Raw genomic sequence first — 17,219 nt, forward strand, 5'->3', positions numbered from 1 at the left:
AATGCTTTGTTATTACTCACACTTGAGGAATTTTCTTCATGGGTCTCATGTATTTGCTAGGGAACTGCATAGCCACAAATTTTATAACCATCCATGGGTGCTTTTTTCACCCAGCATATGCATGTAGTTTGAGAAACATTTAGAAAGGCAGAAATCTCCTTCAACAGACTTAATAAGCCATATGCACTCTTTAATTTTCAAAGTCTGCTTCGCTTTATTTTTAAAGTACCTTAGATATTTGATTTTCTCACATAAAAAGATTGAGAAGTTAAACTTCAAAAATACCGTATGTGCCAGTTGCTTTGGTTTCATCTAAGTGCTCATATATTTTCATGCCCCAGGAATAATTTTGCTTCCTCTAGCTGTGATTAAAAAGTGGTGACTTTCCAGAAACTGACTTCTGTTCTGTCAGAATCTGGCTTCTGTTCTGTGGTCATACGGTTCTGCTATTTGCATTTCACCCCCAGTTGTAGCAGGCAGTAACCATTCTGTTGCATTCTTTACAAGAAATGCTAAGCAACAAGATATGCCCTCTTTTGCCACCATAGCAATGCAAATTCAAAATCCAGTGTAAACTTTCATTGTTACAACAGTTGTACAGCATTGTTTTATAAAGTGTAGGTGGTGGTTGTGGACATGCAAAAAGACTCAGATAGACAGAGTTCAGCATGGTGTCTTAGTCGTTGCTTTGTGGGTTCCTTTCAAAGATCTCAATGAGTGAAGTTTTTTATTGTGAGAAATAAACTGGACCTTTTTGCATAGCTGCAGTTCAGTATAACAGTAGGGAAATCTCTAGTGTTCTTGCTACCTAATCAGAACATTAGGTGAGCTATAATGAGACTGTTAATCTCGGTCGTGGGTTCAAGCCCCATGGGTCAAAGTTTTCTACATTGCAGCGGGCTAGAATAGATGACCCTCATGGTTCCTTCCAACTCTACAATTATATGATTTCGTGATTCTAGGTTCTGGTTGTAATATTCCTTTGGGAGTTGGAGAAACACTTGCTGTGCAGAATATAGGAGTTTAACAAAGAATATCTGGTGGTGTGGATGACATAAATATGGGCTTTAAAAAATTCTCCATGTTCTGCTGCTCTTGCTCAGGAGGAGAAATGTCCCAAAGATAATGCCCCAATGTGGACCCTAGAAAGTCAGGTCTGTCTTCCTGACTTTAAATTAGTCCATATAAATGTTGTTGGACTTCCATTGGTAATCCAAGGTCTGGGTCATACGGTTCTCTCAAGTTTGGATCTTTACATCCAGAGGACCCATTACAGGGACAGGCACATAATTTTATGACATAAGGTGACCTGAAAACAAATGACAGAGAACACTTTCCCTACTTTGGCTTGCTGTTGAACCTTTAAACCCAATAAATGTTACAATTACCGTATCACTTGCCTATGAAAGACAGCTCCCAGTTGTTGCTTTTTGGTTTAGTGATACTAGGTTGGTGCTCACATTCTGGTTCCCGACCAGTAAGAAATACACAATTTTTTCTCATGTGTATGCACTTACACAAAGAGAGGCACATATGCCCTATCTGCACTGTACATTTAAAGTAGTTTTATACCACTTTAAACAGTCATGGCTCTCCCCAAAGAATCCTGGGAAGTGTAGTTCGTTAAGGGTGCTGAGGCTTGCTAGTGCAACCCATTTTCCCCTCACAGAGCTGTGATTCCCTGAGTTCCCTGGGAAGAGGGATTACTTGTTAAACTACTCTGGGAACTGTAGCACTTTGAGGAGGATGGGGTCTCCTAAGAATTCTTAGCGTCCTTAACAAATTACACTTCTCAGAATTCTTTGGCGGAAGCCATGACTGTTTAAACTAAGCTTTAAATATAGTACAGATGGGGCCATAGACATTTCAAAGGTACTCTTTGGTGAACATGCAAATGGAGTTAAAGTCATAGGTGCTCCCGTGTGTCTATCTCTAAAGAATTGTACAGTGGTGCCTCAGGTTACAAATACTTCGGGTTACAAACTCCACTAACCTGGAAGTAGTACCTTGGGTTCATCATCATCATCGACTTTTATTGCGCTAGCCATTCAGAAAAATAACAAAAGGAAAAACAGCAATAACCATAAAAATCATCGTGCACCACACATACAATATAAACCACGGTCACAACTACTAATATTGATTGTTGCATAAAATAGAATAGCAGAAGATTCTCTAGTAAAATGTGCCAAATTAAATATCCAAATAGTACCTCGGGTTGAGAACTTTGCCCCAGGCTGAGAACGGAAATTGCATGGCAGTGGCGCGGTGGCAACAGGAGGCCCCATTAGCGAAAGCGTGCCTCAGGTTAAGAATGGTTTCAGGTTAAGAACTGACCTCCAGAACGAATTAAGTTTGTAACAGAGGTACCACTGTATTTGAGACTTTTTAAAAGCCTGTGCAGTTTGCTTTCTGCATTACTCTCCCATGTCCTTGTACCTTGAAAATGTAAGTTGAGATAAGTAGAGCTAAGCTATGGCTTAAGTGTTTCCTGCTCTGTAGAAGGTCATTAGCAAGGAAAATCTAAATCGGACTAGAGAAAATGTGAAACCAAATTTTTCCAAGAGGGGAAACTTGGCTTTGGATTTCTGCTGAAGCTTGGGCTCATTGATACTTGACTTCCTACTTAGGCTGCTAGTACCTTCCAAACCAAAAAAATGAGCCCACAAGATTCAGGCAAGGCTACTTGAATGTATGGGTTTCAAATATTAGAACAGTGCCTCACCAGAAATAGAAATGTATTCAGTCTGGAATAACGTTTTGGTATGTACCTATTATGTGGAACACCATCTATTTTTGCTGGCCACACACAGATAAATTCTCTGAGATCATACTCTATCCCTCTACCTCTCAATTCATTTCAGAGTCAAGCAGAAGATACTTATGGTGCAACCTGTGATGGGATCTTCTGACATCCTTGTTTTTCTTTGTTTAAGCTGATATGTGGGGCTCTCAAATTGGCCAAAATAGCAATTTCTAAATTGCCTTCAGATGAAATGGTTGCTGATTCCACCAATGAGTCAGATAGAGATAGATTTTTCTTTTACAACATCAAAACAAGAAGTGTTGAGTACAACTGAAAATTACAACAAAACTCTAGCTTACTTTTAATGTAAAGACAGCACTCCCCTTATGGACGCATTGTATCATAAGGATATCTCTGGTTGTAGCTTTGAACTTCTGACTTTACATTTTATAGACCTAGGTATCTTCATGTGAAGGAGATAGGAATGGGGAGGGTAATGCCCCCCCCCCCCGAAAGCTAGTGCTTTCATGGTATCTGGAACGCAAACTGGTCATGTTTGTTTGCGTTTCCTATGTGGCAACAAAGGGTGCAGGCCTGTGATTCTGGACCTGAGTTTTTTCACCTTTTCTATGAGAAACTGGTAAAAACCTACCCTTAATTGCAAATAACTATTTGTGGGTTACATGCATTGTTAGCCTTTGGAGCCTGTGAAATTAAAACAGTAAGAGAGGTGTTTTGTTTTGTTTTTGTTTTTTTAGTACCTATGTCCAATAGTGCTTAACCAAAGACTCTCATAGGAGGTTACAAACAGAAAGACATTGAAAACATTCTTTTGAGCACTGGTTTTATACAAACACACACACACACACACACACACACACACACACACACACACTGAAGAATAAAAAAGAAAAAAGGGAAAGAAGGGAAAGGGAAAGGAATTGATACATTCCATAATTCTATTCCTTCGACTTCCCATCCATCTTCCCATTGTTCCCTAAGGCTTCCCATTCCTACTGCATATTCTATTTTTTCTAACTATTTAAACATTCAAATTCTTCTCGTTATGAACTTTTAACTGCTGAGCTTACTTTTTAGGTAGTCTACAAATCTTGTGGCTCAGGGGGAAGGCTAATTGTTATTGTTAGCTGATTGTTTTTGATAGTGGGTTAGTGTTGGTTAAATAGTTTTGGTGCTTTAAAAAACAATTTGTTGTAGTTTTATATTTTTATCCTTTTCCTGTAAGGCACTTTGAAACTCCATCATCACTGATATCTACTTGTTGCAGGTTTACTTCTCTTCACAATGTCAGTGCCAAGGCAGCCATTCTTCACTGTAGCTCTCTGGGCAACCCACCTGTCTAAAGAAACCAATCAACTGCTACCGTTTTTGTGTCTTCTCTTTAGTAGTTTTGCTGCCAAATTGAACTCTGTATATCTTTTCCCTATCTGCTATCATTTAACTACCCTAACATGCAGTTCAACGCATAGAATATTTGTACGTCTAAAAAAACCTCCACTAGCAGGATCTTTTGATTGTCAGAAAAATTCTGGTATAGTGCCACTGTTTTAAAATTTGATGCTTTTCCTTTAAGGCTGTGTGCTGACCTTTGAACATACAACGTTGTCTTGATAAGAAATGAGAGAGATAGACCTTGACTCTTGGGCCCACTGTATCTCTAAGAGTCATTCTGCTTTTAGACTTTAGTGTTTATTTCTGGGGGAACTAGGTTAGACTGGGAGATGGTAACTGTCCTGCTGTCCTTCCAGACCTAGTCTAATATTCTAATCTGGGGATGAGAAATCTGTGGCCCTCCAAATGTAGCCCCAGTCAGAATGGCCAGTGGTCAGGGATGATAGATCGTAGATAGCGATAGTAGACAAAGTTGTATTTTAGCCAGGTTTGAGCTGTAATCTTTACTAAATCACAATGGATTTGTAAGTTCATTAATAATAGCAAGTAATAAATACCAACTGGAAATACAATATTAGGCAAGCTAAATAAAACCACTCTTTAGGGCAGTGTTTTTCAAACTTAAATTAATTGCATATTCCTTTTGAGCATTCATTTCTACTGGCATACCCTTTCCCGGGTGAAGATAATTTGTGGGTAGTCCTAATATTACTATTTTATTTATGATAAAGTAAAACAAAACAAAAAAAATCTGCCATGTCCCATTGAAATATTTTCACATACCCCTGGAGGTATGCATACGATACATTTGGAAACACTGCTCCAGGGCATCAGAAAATTTTGCAATGCAAACTGAAAAAAAAATCCTAAACCTGGCAAGTCTAGATTCCCCTTCACCTTTCCCTGGCATTTTCCTTTGCTCTTCAGGCATGTTGGGAAATGCATGATTTGCACAGTAGCAATTGCACCCTTCCTAAAAACTGCTGAAGTGAATGAACAATTTACTTAAATCAGCTGATCATTTAAAGTGATCAGATACTTAATATTTGTCATCATAGTAATATAATTTCCAAGCTATAAATGTGGAAGCTGAGGTGGTAACATTTACTGGGTTGTCCAGTTCATGGCTAAGTTGAAAATTTGGACATAACATGCCAACTGGTTAAATGGCAATTGGTTCTTTGTAAAATTTTCCTTTAATGTTTAGGAAGGGTGTCCTGATGGATTTGTGCAGTTCATCAGTTTAAATTTAAGAAGAAAAGGGGGCAATGAACATGATTATTTGCAATGCGCTGCTCAGTGCAAAGTACAATACTGATAAGGTACCACAGTGCTGTGTTATTTAAACAAGCTATGAAAGCTCAACAAGTTTGAGTAGGAGAAAGTTCTGAGCTATGTTGGCGACTGAAGCCTGTGGGAAATGTGTGTGAAATGCATTAGCAGCTTAAGATACCTAAGCAATAGACTTTTAGTGGCCAGTACAAAGGGAAAGTGAATTTAGTTCAGGAAATCTAAGATTTGGATCTACAGTGGTACCTCGGGTTACATACACTTCAGGTTACATATGCTTCAGGTTACAGACTCCGCTAACCCAGAAATAGTACCTCGGGTTAAGAACTTTGCTTCAGGATGAGAACAGAAATCATGCAGCGGCGGCGCAGCGGCAGCAGGAGGCCCCATTAGCTAAAGTGGTGCTTCAGGTTAAGAACAGTTTCAGGTTAAGAACGGACCTCCGGAATGAATTAAGTTCTTAACCCGAGATACCACTGTATCAGTAAATTGCAGAACCTTGCATAACGTGTTTGTCCCTAAACCACAGGGTCTGACACACGAGAGGAAAAACTTGGAGGGCATTGTATATAAGGAGAAACTTAGGGTTATAGGTAGGGTACAGAATTCCTCCAAACTCTGATGCTAAGGGCAGTCTATATTATGCTGTTGAGCAGCTTTCACGTGTCATTGGGCAGCCATGAAATGAACCAAGCTAAATATTTCTTCAAGTCCCTAGATTTTTGTCCCACTTGCTTTTTTGAGGTATGGTTCTAAGGTGGTGAATGTGTCTAGGCAACACCACTGCAGATGGGGAAGCTTTTATGATTGAGTGCTCATCCCTTTTTTAAAAAATCCTGTTCATAAGCAATAGACAAGGTGGGGAGAAATGTAGGCTAGAATGCTTTCCCCGAGATGCCAGTTTTCTATGCCAGTGGAAGAACACTGAAATCATGTGAGCCCCCACCTGTGCCCAGACACAGACCTATCATCTCAGTGAGAACTAGGCTTTAGCCTGTCCCGAATCACAGGTTTTCCAGATGGAATTGTTGTGGTGTCTTTAATCAGAAGAGGCATAATAACTACCCTCCAAGAGATCTGGGATCAACACACAGCCTTAACTAGAACAACATCTTAGTTTTGTCTTTCCTGGAAACTGTGCATGCGGTTTTCTAATTGATGCCCAGGGCTTCCCACAGCTGCCCAAGGAGAAGGCATGCCACATAATCTGTGCACTGCTCTCAGCAGTGGAGTACTGCAGGTGATTGTGGGAGAGGGGTGAGAGCAAATAATAAGCAATTCTAGCATAACCGTGCCAGGGTTGAAAGAACTGTAGTGATTCACTTACTGCAATAAATACACAAAATAACTTGTATAATTTGTTCTATTTCTGTAAATGCATCTCTTAAGCAACTGTTGCCATAGCAGCCCTGTAAAATGACCAAAATATGCTATTTAGAAACAACCCCCCTCTCTGTGTGATTAATTAATTAATTGGATTTATATCCCATGCTTCCTCCTGAAGGGAGCCCAGGGCAGAAAACTCATCAGTGATACAATACAGTTAAAAATAAAATAAAAAAAACATTTAAAAGCACATAAAACAATAAACTTGGTAAAACATCAAATTTAAAAGCAGATGTAACCAAATCACATGTCTGTATAGGTTGCTGAAACAGGCAGGAACAGCATAATAAAGATGCCTGTCGGCCTCAATAGGCAGGGAGTTCCAGAGCATAGGAAGTGCAACACTGAAGGAAAGACTCCTCACAAGTGCAGAGCAAACATTGTGTGTGCAAGTTCCATAGACTGAAGTGATCAAGAAGGCACATGTGTGTTAAGTGATCCCTTAAGTTAGGCATCCCCAAACTCTGCCCTCCAGACATTTCAGGACTACAGCTTCCACCATCCCTGACCACTGGTCCTGTTAGCTAGGGATGATGGGAGTTGTAGTCCCAAAACTTCGGGAGGGCTGAGTTTGGTGATGCCTGCCTTAAATAAACTGGTCCTAAGTCATTAAAGGTTTTATACACTAATGGTAACAGCACAAACTTTTGTGACTGAATGCAACTTAGGTTACTGGCTAGCAGCCTACCTGTTCTTAAGCTTCAAAGGCCCACTTTTGAGAGGTGGGGGGCACACTGGCAGTTAGAACGAGGTTTGCCACTTGTTCCTTAAATTTGAATGAAAAGTTCCCTGTTGTGAACATTATTTGTGTGATGCAAAAACCTAATATATAGGTTACGAGCACAATATATTCTAATGAGGTGCTGTTAATAGTGTTCTGTCACACATAATACGTCGCTTTCTTGCAGTCTTGCTCACAACAGGCTTTATTTGGGACCTCTAGTTACAGCCATAGTTACGTCACATACAAGAAGCTATTGTGAATGAAGGCTGTTGCTCAAGGGTTTCTGAGAACTGATCTGTCAAATACCAGAGAGTAGCAATGCTAGGAGTGCCAGATGTGTGTGTCTGCGTGTTAAGGGAGTGGTCAAATACTGACAAGAAAATTAATATATTTCTGATTCAGATTCCTTCCTGCACTGGTATGATTTGCACCACAGTATTATCCTACGAGGAGATGTCAGGGAACTGAAGGCTTCACATTTTAGTTTTCCAGTTGAACCATAAAGCAGAGAATATAAATGTGTGTTCAAATTGGCTCTTTTGAAATTCTGCATGGCAAGGGAAAGATGGTGGAGATTAAGATAGTTGAACAAGTTCCTCAGGTTTCCTTGTGCTTCCTGAATGATAGCTATGAGGAAGCAACTGGAATTACTCAGATGCGTGGTCTGGTGAAACCCTGTCTTACCAACCAATAGTAGGCATTGTGATGCTTTCATAGGGGGAAAACCACATGCTACAGGTAGTTCTGCAGTCCTTGGGGGGGGGGGGTTCTTTTTGCAAAATATAATTCTTTCCTTTGTCAGGTGGGTGTAGTTACAGGATGTGTAGCACTAAGAATGGGTTGACATGGGAAAGAATAGCATAAAAAGTCTTTAAAAGAGGCATACTTTTATGTCGGCTGTAGAGAACCTCCAGCCTTCTCTCTCCAGCCCGATAGGACTCTTCCCTAGACCACTGGCTGCTCCGTGCCCTCCTTAAGTGTTTTTCTCTGGCTGAACTGTGATAAATGTCTCTTGTTTGTCTGGATAGAAAAGGGTGGGTGTATATGTGGAAATCACTGTGTAGAGTGATAGCGTCAAATATTGTCATGGTATTCTTATGGAGTGGAGCCAAGACTCCATCCTTTAGCTTGTTCTTGTGGTCACTTTCATTTTCCTTGTGATGTTTCGTTTTGGCGTGTTCATCAATAAATAGTCTCTTGTTCTGGGTCTGCAAAAGTGAATAGCCCTGCCTTATATTAAGTAAGAACATAGCATTCTTCTCTTTTGCCTACTGTACAACAGTAGGTGTCCCACCCATTTTCCCTGTCCACTTTTGTTCCCGACCCTGCCCAACATACATATGTGGCTCCTGTAGGGTTCCTTATGAGGGAATATGGCCCTCAGATTGAAAAAGCTTCCCCACACTTGCTTTATGGACAGTTTGCAGTAAGGCAAACTGATAAAATGTAGTTAATGTTATAGGTCATTGATGTTAAACCAGGTGTAGGCATCCTTTTTATTATTTTGAGTGTCCTTGACTTTGAAAAGTGGTGCAAAGAAGCATGTAAAAATAAGGAAGGAAAATAAGTCTTGTAAAGAAGCAAAGTTTCACAAATAACTCCCAGCTGAGAAAACAATGGGTTACCAAAAAAAAACAACAACACAGAGATCAAATGAGATTCACCATTAGAAGTTTTGTTTATTTTATTTATAGGAGTATCGTTAAACTGCCAATTGATTCAGAAAATAATGTGGCAATTTACAATAAGCTTAACCTGTGCAGGGTTGTTTTTTCTTTTTAAACTTACCTTAGTGATCTGTGGGTTTGAGAAGTAGGACGCTAAAAAGCACAAAGTTGGTTACCTTCTGAATCAAAGAGATTAACTGGGCCCCTTTCACACCCTGGTTACAAGAAGGGTGTGTTTGTATTTTCTGTCTTCCTCTTGGTGCCAGTATAAACCTCAAGTATGCATATTTAATTCACAAGCCAACAATTGCAAGCTGAATATTGGTGTACGCTATCCATTTTTTACTGTAGCAGTTTTTGTGCACTTTGTCAAAATTGTACGTTCTTTGGAATGAAACGTAAGGGTTAATACACAAATCTTCTTGCTTCAGTGCATGTAGAAGGTTATTTGCTAATTAGGTCTTGGCATCTGATAGACAAAAAGAAATGATTTAATTTGGGCGAGCCTATGAATAGATATTAAATATTACATATAACAAGAAATTGAGGAAACTTCTTTAACTGGTTTCTTTAAGACAGTTGAATAATCACAGGTGGATGTTATACGGTACTCCATTTGGTGCAATAATATCATCATTGTAGAGTATCCTGAAGTTAAAAGTATCTCTTTGAGTTCTGCTACGTCTTCCTCAAACTAAAGACTCCTACCACATGCAGACCCAGATGGCTTGAACAACAGCCTCTTTTCTCTCTCCCCTTTGTGTTTTTTTTTACCATATAGCCTGATGAAGAGTTCAGGGGAACTCGAAAAAGTGTGTGCGCACGTGACTTTTGGGTTGATTTGTTGGACTACTTTTTAGAAGGCCCTGCACACATGGATTTAGCACATCCACTGGCTCTGCCCCACGCCCTGTGAGTCTTCAGTAAGGAACTATGGCTGGGGGCAGCTGTAACTTCGGAACCCGAACATTATCACACCACTCTGCTTCCCGATTGGTCCAGAGAGAAAGTGCTACCAGCAGAGGGGCTTCACTGATTAGAAGACTGACTTTGTATTGTAATGGTATTTTCAACACATAGCAGCTTTGGAGTCCAAGCTGCTGATTTGAAAATAATCTTAAGTGTACTTTCTAAATAAATAGGTTTTTATAGATTTAATTCATTGTACACAGAGTTTCGAAACAATTTAAAATCACCTTATCTTTTTTGTTAAAATGATAGCATTTTAACCACTGTACCAAATAACTGATTTTCTACTCTGATTTTAAAAGGCAATAAATGCTAGAGGTACATGCGGAACTGACTTTATCCATAATGAACGTTCTCAGGAATCTAATCAGAGGAGGTTAGCATAGGGTTACCAGATGTCCCCGTTTCCCAGGGACAGTCCCTGGACAAATTCCATCCCCAGAATGTCCCCGGATTTCATCTAATGCCCCCGGGAAACGCAGCAGCGGCAGTTTCAGCAGCCCGGAGCAGTTGCCTCTGGCTGGCTTCAGGAGCTGCGTGGAAGTCCCCATATGATGGTGGTGCAGGGGCTCTAAGATGCAGCTTCCGGGCTGCCTCCACCTTCCCTGACCCCAGCAACTAAGCTGCGAAGGAAGGCTTCATGCTGCCTATCAGAGCAGCCTCCCAACTCCTACTTGCGTGCAAGCAGGAGCGGGGTGGGGATCTCTCAGCTGTGAAGGGAGACTTCACGTTGCCTATCAAAGTTTGCGTGCAAGCAGGAGGGGGCAGGGATCTCTTAGTTAGGCAACAGGAAGCCTCCCTTCCCAGCTGAGGAATCCCCACCCCCTCCTTCTTGCACGCAAGTAGGAATGGGATTGGAGCTGCTCTGATGGGAAGGGAGGCATCACACTGCTTAACTGAGAGATCCCTGCCCCCTCCTGCTTGCACACAAGTAGGAGTTGGGATTGGGGTTGCTCCATAGACCCGTGCAAAACCTCCCTTCCCAGCTGAGGCATCGCCATCCCCTCCTGCTTGCACGCAAGTAGGAATGGGATTGGGGCTGCTCCGATGGGAAGGGAGGCATCATGCTGCCCAAGCCTGGCCGCCGCCGCTCTTGGCCTTCCTCCGCCTTCCATGCCTGACCCACCACACACTGCTTCCCCACCACCACCACCGAAGAACCAACAACTCAGGGGCTGCCCAGGCTCATGGAGAAAGGAGATAGAAGCCTCGGAGGAAGGGGAAACGTGGCGGTTGAGGTCAAGGCAGCAGCCGCCCCTCTGCCACCGCCACCACTGCAGCATCAACGTCCTAGAAGTGTAGTATTTATTTATTTATTTATTTATTTATTTAAAGTGTGCCTGGATTCATTGGAAAAAATCTGGTAACCTTAGGTTAGCAGGCAAGGCAGTCAGCATTTATTCAGGGGAGCCATGGGGGGGGCAGGCCACCCAAAAATTTGGAGCAGGGGGCCGAGCCTGCCTCAAAATTTTCAAGGAGAGGACTGAGCCCCCTCAGCATTCTTCAGTCACAGTGGGGCCTATTGGATCTTCCTGCAGCTGCAGCAGGTCCTGGCGGACCCTCCCAAAGTCCTGGCAGGCCTTTATGAGGCTGTGGCGGGCCATGGCAGGCCTCCCCATGCTGCGGCTGGCCCCATTGGGCCTCCTCCTACCACGTGACATCACATGTGTGTGCTGGGCCCCCTCCAAAGTTGGGTAGGACCCAGTGCGTGTTCATCTAACCATTTGTAAGAAAGGAGAGTTCTCTCTTGGTTTCTTCGTTGAGCAGTAGGGCAATTTCTAGGGCAGTGCATATATGAATATAATATATGTGTGCAAATTGCTTACAAATAGCATCTCTATTAGTTGTCAATGTTAAATTATTTTATTTAGATTTAATTGGTTACCACTCTTTCTGCATTGTTTGAGAGGTTGATTACGTGGAAAATTGGCTATTCTTGCAATCTGAGAATTATATCTCTACCGGGTGGGAGGATCAAGTTTTAGTAAGACTGGTGACTAAAGGCAATAGCTAGATTCCGAAGGGCTTGTTTCAGTGCCATGGAACTTTATTTGTCAGGGTGGTGGTCTATCAGTTGCCTACTACGTGATGTGATAGGTGATTTAATGAAACTTAGTTTTGTGCGTGTGCTGTACAAAATGCTTTCATGCTACCTGGAATAAAGTCACTGTTACTTTTTTCCTTGAAACCTTCTTTTAGACATTTTTGAGCCCAGCTCACTTCTATGTGTTGCTATTAAATATTGCATACTGTTTAGCCCATAACCCTGGGCCAAGTTATGTTATATTGGAGGAAGGAAAAAAGAGGCAGTTGTAAGTCCCATCAATAATATTGCCCATCAACGTATGGATCAAAAGGTCAAATAACCATACTTTGTTTACTGGTAGATAATATCCAGTAAGAGGTGACTTGAATCAGGTCTAACTCTTTAACCCAGGCTTCTCAACCTGGTACCCTCCAAAACTAGTTGAACTCTTAATTTCCATTAGCCCCTGCCAATATGGACAACAGTCAGAAATGATGGAGCTAGGAGTCCTGTAACTGGAGGGGCAGGCACCAGGTTGAGGAAGACTCCTTTCAGTCACCTGTGCAGGTATGCATAGAACTCATACTTAAGTGCTATCTTTTGTTGAGACTTTCTATAAACTTCTACAGCACTCATTTCATGTCGTAGGCACTATACATAGAAATAGCAGTCCTAATGCTGTCGGTGTTTTCCTCACATGAAGGAAAACTGCTTGAACCATTTGACCAGACCCATTTTCACATCTCTTGGAGAATATCTGGAAAATATTCACCCTGGAAAACTGCATACAAAAGTTGCATTGTTGAGACTTCAGTGTAATAATTTTTATTTTTATTTTTTTGATAATCATAATCTGTTCCTTTCAGCAGACAGGTTGGTGCTTGCAGCACCTATTCTATTCTTTCTCTGCTTCTCCCCCCCACCCCTGCACATGCTGAATCCTTGATGCAGAGACATGAACCTGCTTGTTTTCACTTTCTCAAACTAAGCAGGCATTCTATAGATCTTGCTTTTTATATGAGAATGTATTGCTGTGCCTCATATTTTGTTCAGAATTATAAGAGTTTTCAATAAAATGTGTATCCAACTATAATTAAACTTTGTCTTCGATTTCTTTCAATCCTGTTGGAGTTGGAGAAAAATTTAGCAGTTTCAGTGGCTCAATTAAGCAATGCCAGTTTTATTTCCTTCTGAAAATCCCTTGTTGATACAGTGATGTTTTATGTTGGGGGGAGAGAGTATCATCCCCACCCATTTTCTGAATAATTCAGAGTAGCAGTTGTTGTAATGTAGCTATAATACACATGTTTTCCAAGCAGCTGTCAGCTCAACACAAGCTCCATTGTTTCACAGAGCATCAGAGAGCATCTTCATTTGCTGGCTCTCAAATTCAGCTGTGAAGGTCCTTTCCAGTTCATCTGTTAATGAAACAAATTACTTATTGGAACAGATTACATCATCCAAGGCCAGCACCATGCTATACAAAGTGAGTCAAAAAGTGGCTAAGCATTCTTCTAACAGAGCCCACTCTGATCACACTGGTATGGTTGGTAAGCTACTCACAAATCGTCAGTGGGAGAAATTTATAAGCAGAAAGTCCTGCAGTAGCATGTGTGTGGATGCTAAACAAGAGTTCCATTTGTTAAGCTAGTGTGGCTATATAGCTACAGAGCTTTAAAAGGGAATTTTCTGTGTTCTAAAAAAAATCCCTGTTCTTAAAAAAAAAGAAATCATTTCACCAAAGTTCTAAAAACAATAACATCGTTTCAGCAAACTCTAAAAACAATAAAATCACCCTATTGGGCTTAATTGTGTGGTTGAAGGCTTCTGTCAGCCACTTTCAAAGTAGTGGCAGGCACTATGTGGCAGGCTTTTAGATGCCAACTGCATTGTTTTTTGTTATCTGAAATCATCCAGAGTTGACCCAGAAAGGGCAGGAACAAATTATTACTTTTAAATAGCTGACTGATCATGTTGACTTCAATACACCTTTGTCACACAACTTGGGGATGATAATTTATATTCAGAGGATGAAAGGAATAGAGAAGGTTGCTGTGAGTCATAATTTCAAGGCACTCTGCCAAATTCCTGGAACAGCCTCCCTTCTCTCAAGCTGCAAATCATGTAGGCAGGAGCAGCTAGTTATACCTGTAGCTTCCCCAGTTCCCCAAATCCCATCCTTTCCTTGCAGAAGTGGAAAAGCTGTCTGGTTAATGGTCCATGACTTGTGTTCTTTCAAGAGGATTTCTGTAGGGATCAATGAAACAAGTTAATTTTCCTGCTTGGTTGACTTGAACAACTACATGAAGCAGAAAAGACTCTATAGACACCAGCTTGTTAAGAACAGAAGTCAACAGAGTTCACGAAGAAAATTGTTTTCATACTCGTATGCTATTAAATAATTGCCTGCCACCTGGTTGTTTGCTATGCCTTCCACCTGTAATTATGTTGGTTGGCTCACAGTCTTGCTAGCTGTCAGTTGTGACCATTTGCAAATGATTAACCATGCTGCTGTTCTTAAAAGTTTCTCTGTGTAGAATACCTGGGTTCAAATCTCCACTCAGCCATGGAAGGTGTCTGAGCGACCTTGGGCAAGCCAAACTTTCTCAGCCAAAGCTACCAGAGAGCTTTTGTTGTGAGGGCTAACAAAAATGTAAACTGTCTTGATCTCCCTGAAGTAAGAATGGGATAAAATGTACCGTAATAAATAAACTAAAATAAATTAGCTGGCATCTGCTGGGCATGAGAAATAGTTTGTTTATTTTTGTTGGTTGGTTTTTAAAAGGCCAAACTAATCCGATTCTATGAAATTCAAAACCACATGTTCTCCCTGGCCACCTTTACTCGGCATATGAGGAGCTGCTGGTGCTGGCCTAGGTCCAACCAAAAGGCTATGGCAAGAGGCAAGAGAGGTGGTTTTATATGAGTCAGTGTTCAGTCAGGAAACAAGTCAGAATGATCAGTGACTTCATGCAGAAAGCATGGATAGGCTCTTCTAAGGGTGGATTCCTCTCTTACACTTACACCCTAAAAGTAAATGAATGGGGTTTTAAGACTGATGTGCTCCTCCAAGTTTAATTCAGGGGTAGGTCAGTGTGCCTCTGCTGTCAGAAGTTTGGAAAAAGCTATCTAAATAGACATTTTCAATTTTTGAAGAGAGCAATCTTAAAGGGCTATCCAGTTCCTACTGGTTTTGTGTCCTGACAAACTACTCCTTTTTTTGGTTGAAGGTAAAGGTACCCCTGACCGTTAGGTCCAGTCGTGAACACTCTGGGGTTGCACGCTCATCTTGCTTTACTGGCTGAGGGAGCCGGCGTTTGTCCGCAGACAGCTTCCAGGTCATGTGGCCAGCATGAAACGCTGTTTACCTTCCTGCCGGAGCAGTACCTATTTATCTACTTGCACTTGACATGCTTTTGAACTGCTAGGTGGGCAGGAGCTGGGACCAAACAATGGGCGCTCACCCCGTCGCGGGGATTCGAACTGCCAACCTTTCGATCAGCAAGCCCTAGGCTCTGTAGTTTAGACCACAGCGCCATCCGCGTCCCTTCCTTTTTTGGTAGCAGTAATCTATTTCTTTGGTAGTGGTAACTTCCTTAAATTCACACAGCTCATATTTTACCATGGAAGCGCAAGTAAATAATATACAGTGGTACCTCGGGTTAAGTACTTAATTAGTTCTGGAGGTCCATTCTTAACCTGAAACTGTTCTTAACCTGAAGCACCACTTTAGCTAATGGGGCCTACTGCTGCTGCCGTGCAGCCAGAGCACAATTTCTGTTCTCATCCTGAAGCAAAGTTCTTAACCCGAGGTAATATTTCTGGGTTAGCGGAGTCTGTAACCTGAAGCGTATGTAACCTGAAGTGTATGTAACCTGAAGCGTATGTAACCCGAGGTACCACTGCACAGTGTAGATTCTAATGTTGATTTCATGAAGACCCAGGTAACTACTGACCAGTCAGTTTGATGTTGATACTAGGAAAGGTCCTAGAACAGATAATTAAGCACTTGGTCTGTGAGCACTTAGAAAAGGATGCTGTGATTACTAAGACCCACCCAGCATTGGTTTCCCAAAAACAAGTCCTGCCAGACAAATCTAATTTCTTGTTTGATAGAGTTGCAAGCTTGGTGGATCAGGATAATGCCATGGGCTGAACACGGTAACTGAAATGTGTGCAGAGGAGGGTGATCAAGAGTCTGGAAACCAGCCTTATGAGGAACAGCTGAGGAGCTGGGCATGTTTAGTGTGCAAAAGAGGTGACCGAGAGGAGATATGATAACCATCTTCAAATATCTAAAGGGCTGTCACATGGAAGATGGAGCAAGCTTGTTTTCCTCTGCTCTGGAGGCTTGGACCAGTGGCTTCAAGTTAAAAAAAAGAGAGAGATTCTGACTAAACATCAGGAAGAACTTTCTGACACAAGAGCTGTTCAACAATGAAACAGTCTTTTTCAGAAGGTGGTGGACTCTTCTTCCTTGAAGGTTTTTTAAACAGAGGTTGGATGGATGTTTTAGCTGAGATTCCTGCATTGCAGGGAGTTAGCCTAGATGACCCTTGGGGTCCCTTCCAACTCTACGATTCTAAGTTTCACTGCATCCTTGTTATTCTTTCTACCTATAGGGAGGCATGCATTAAATACATTGCAGTCCAGAGTAAGGTCATGTGTAAAATTTTAGGGTGCCTCTTTTTTCTTGCAGCATATCAGAACACTAAAGAAGCATAGTTTGATAAATACTTGAGTATAAAATTTAGCTAGGAAGGAGCACATCCTAGTAATTTCCAAAATTGCTCTTCACTTCTGTAAGAAAACTAAGGTGGTGCAAGACTTGGAGTATGCAGGAGGATCCTATTATTGGTTATGTAATAAACTGCTCTCATGACTCATTGGTGTAAGTCAGTATGACCCAGTACCATTTTTAATACCTAGTAGCTATTCTCGATGGTTTCTATACATGTCTTTCCTAGCATACTACTCAGGACTGTTCAGTTGAATATT

General features: G+C 41.4%; 1 protein-coding gene across 26 annotated transcripts in view; it reads left to right on the forward strand.

Annotated features, from left to right (window-relative positions):
* The window catches only part of KALRN (kalirin RhoGEF kinase), a 523,049-nt gene that overhangs the window by 448,981 nt on the left and 56,849 nt on the right, over positions 1 to 17,219 (forward strand). The window contains exon 36 of one of the 26 annotated variants that reach the window (XM_083722230.1): positions 10,008 to 10,384. The exons of the other annotated variants lie outside the window; for them this stretch is intronic. Coding sequence (XP_083578356.1) covers positions 10,008 to 10,012 — 5 coding nt within the window. The 3' untranslated portion in view covers positions 10,013 to 10,384. Of the gene's footprint in view, positions 1 to 10,007; positions 10,385 to 17,219 lie in introns of those variants that run through there. 26 annotated transcript variants of the gene reach the window in all.

The sequence above is a fragment of the Podarcis gaigeae genome, assembly GCF_964106915.1.
Source record: "Podarcis gaigeae genome assembly, chromosome: 1".
Classification (NCBI taxonomy): Eukaryota; Metazoa; Chordata; class Lepidosauria; order Squamata; family Lacertidae; genus Podarcis; species Podarcis gaigeae.